This window comes from Myotis brandtii, unplaced genomic scaffold, assembly GCF_000412655.1.
Source record: "Myotis brandtii unplaced genomic scaffold, ASM41265v1 scaffold1112, whole genome shotgun sequence".
In the NCBI taxonomy this organism is placed as follows: domain Eukaryota; kingdom Metazoa; phylum Chordata; class Mammalia; order Chiroptera; family Vespertilionidae; genus Myotis; species Myotis brandtii.
The window spans coordinates 587,511-589,068 of NW_005353800.1; the positions used below are offsets into that span (position 1 = coordinate 587,511).

Here is a 1,558-nt window from a genome sequence, read left to right on the forward strand (position 1 = left end):
GGGGAGGCCAGGGAGGGAGAGAGAAGACACGAGACAGGCTAGAAGGGCCAGGGATTACACTACTGAGCCTTGGTGTCTGTCCCTTCACCAATGTGATTAGAGGATTCACGGATTTTACTCTTTTTACTTAATGAGCTGTGAATACTTTTTCAAGCTAATGACTATTCTGATGGTCAGTGGCTGCTATTGTGCTCCATGATATGAATGGACATCGTCTAGTTGGCCATCCACCGTCATTGATCCTTCTCCTTTATGAGACTGTGGACACCTAGACATGTGGCTGGTTTAGTGAAATCTGTCTGCGCACCCAGTTAAAGGGCCGGAGCGGGAGAGCCCCGAATGCGGCCCCAGTCCGGCTTCACCTGGCCCCTCGGACCTCTTTCCCTACTGTGTCAGGACTTGTGGGACCATTAAGCTGCCTCTAAGGGACCGGATGTAGGATGAACTCAAGCACAGGTCAGGGAGAAACCAATGCAGGGTTCCCAGGGTGGCATTTGGCGTTGAATTGTTCTCATCATGTTAACAAATCTTTGGTGAGTTACACTTTCAACCCCCCTTACCTGGGGGAGCCAGGTGGATCACATCACCATCGCCCACATAGAGGGCCCAGTGTGAGGAGCTGATTCGGGAAATCTCAATCAGGTCTCCAGGCTTGGGCTCTGCACGAAACTGCAATGAAACAGCCAGGAAGGTGAGACAGATTTCAGGGAGCTGCAGAGGCCCGGGCTGGAGCTGCCACTCCACCTAGGGATTTGCTTACTGATGCTCACCCCATGGGAAGAGTGTGTGTGTTTGGGGAACTCATTTCCCCTGTGGGGTCCTCAGCCTGCTGCAGCTTCTAGAGATTGCCCTGTGAGTAACTGGAAGCCTGGAAAAATGTCCTTGTGCATTGGGAGAGTGAAGATTTGTACAGAATGTGTGTGTAATGTATGTGTGTCTGTGTGTATTATGCATGGATATGTTGTGTATTGCATGTACATGCACACACACTAGGATGCCGACATGCATATGCAGGTGTATTGTATGTGTCTGGAGGGTGATAACACAACAGCCTGTATGTAACCCCCTTCCCTGAGGCTGGGGCCCAGGCCCATCCCCCACAACATTGTCCAGGTGAGTCTGAGCTTCTCTGCTCTCACACACTGACCCGCATGTCTCCATCCTGTGTTTGCCCTGGCTGTGCATGGCCCCAACACCCACCACCTCACACTCTGCCCTCCCAGCCCCAGTACACGGACCCTTGAAGATGCTGAGGTGACAGACAGCAGGTGACAGCACCCTAAGGGCACCTGAGCATTGGAGAAGGCCCTCCTGTTGTTGCCCAGCTTCCTGCCCTGGGGACAGGGCTCACAGTCACCCAGCAGGCTCTGCTGGCACATTTCCTCCATAACTGCCACCCTCCTAAGCCCAGGGGAAGGAAGCAGCACCCACGTGCTCAGCTGGGGAAACTGAGGATCAGAGAGGTAGAGGGACTTGCCCAGGGACACTCAGCTCGCAGTGGCTGCACTGGGTCTTCTCTGCCCCAACCATTCCTGGTCCCCTTTCCTCCCTCCCTCCT

At 53.9% G+C, this 1,558-nt stretch overlaps 1 protein-coding gene across 1 annotated transcript in view; it reads right to left on the reverse strand.

Moving 5' to 3' along the window:
• Window positions 1-465: 465 nt before the first annotated feature.
• LOC102240170 overlaps window positions 466-1,558 on the reverse strand; it is a 63,024-nt gene continuing 61,931 nt past the window's right edge. Inside the window, exon 18 of the mRNA XM_014545219.1 lies at window positions 466-669. Within this exon, the coding sequence (XP_014400705.1) occupies window positions 547-669 (123 nt within the window). The 3' untranslated portion in view covers window positions 466-546. The remainder of the gene's footprint in view (window positions 670-1,558) is intronic.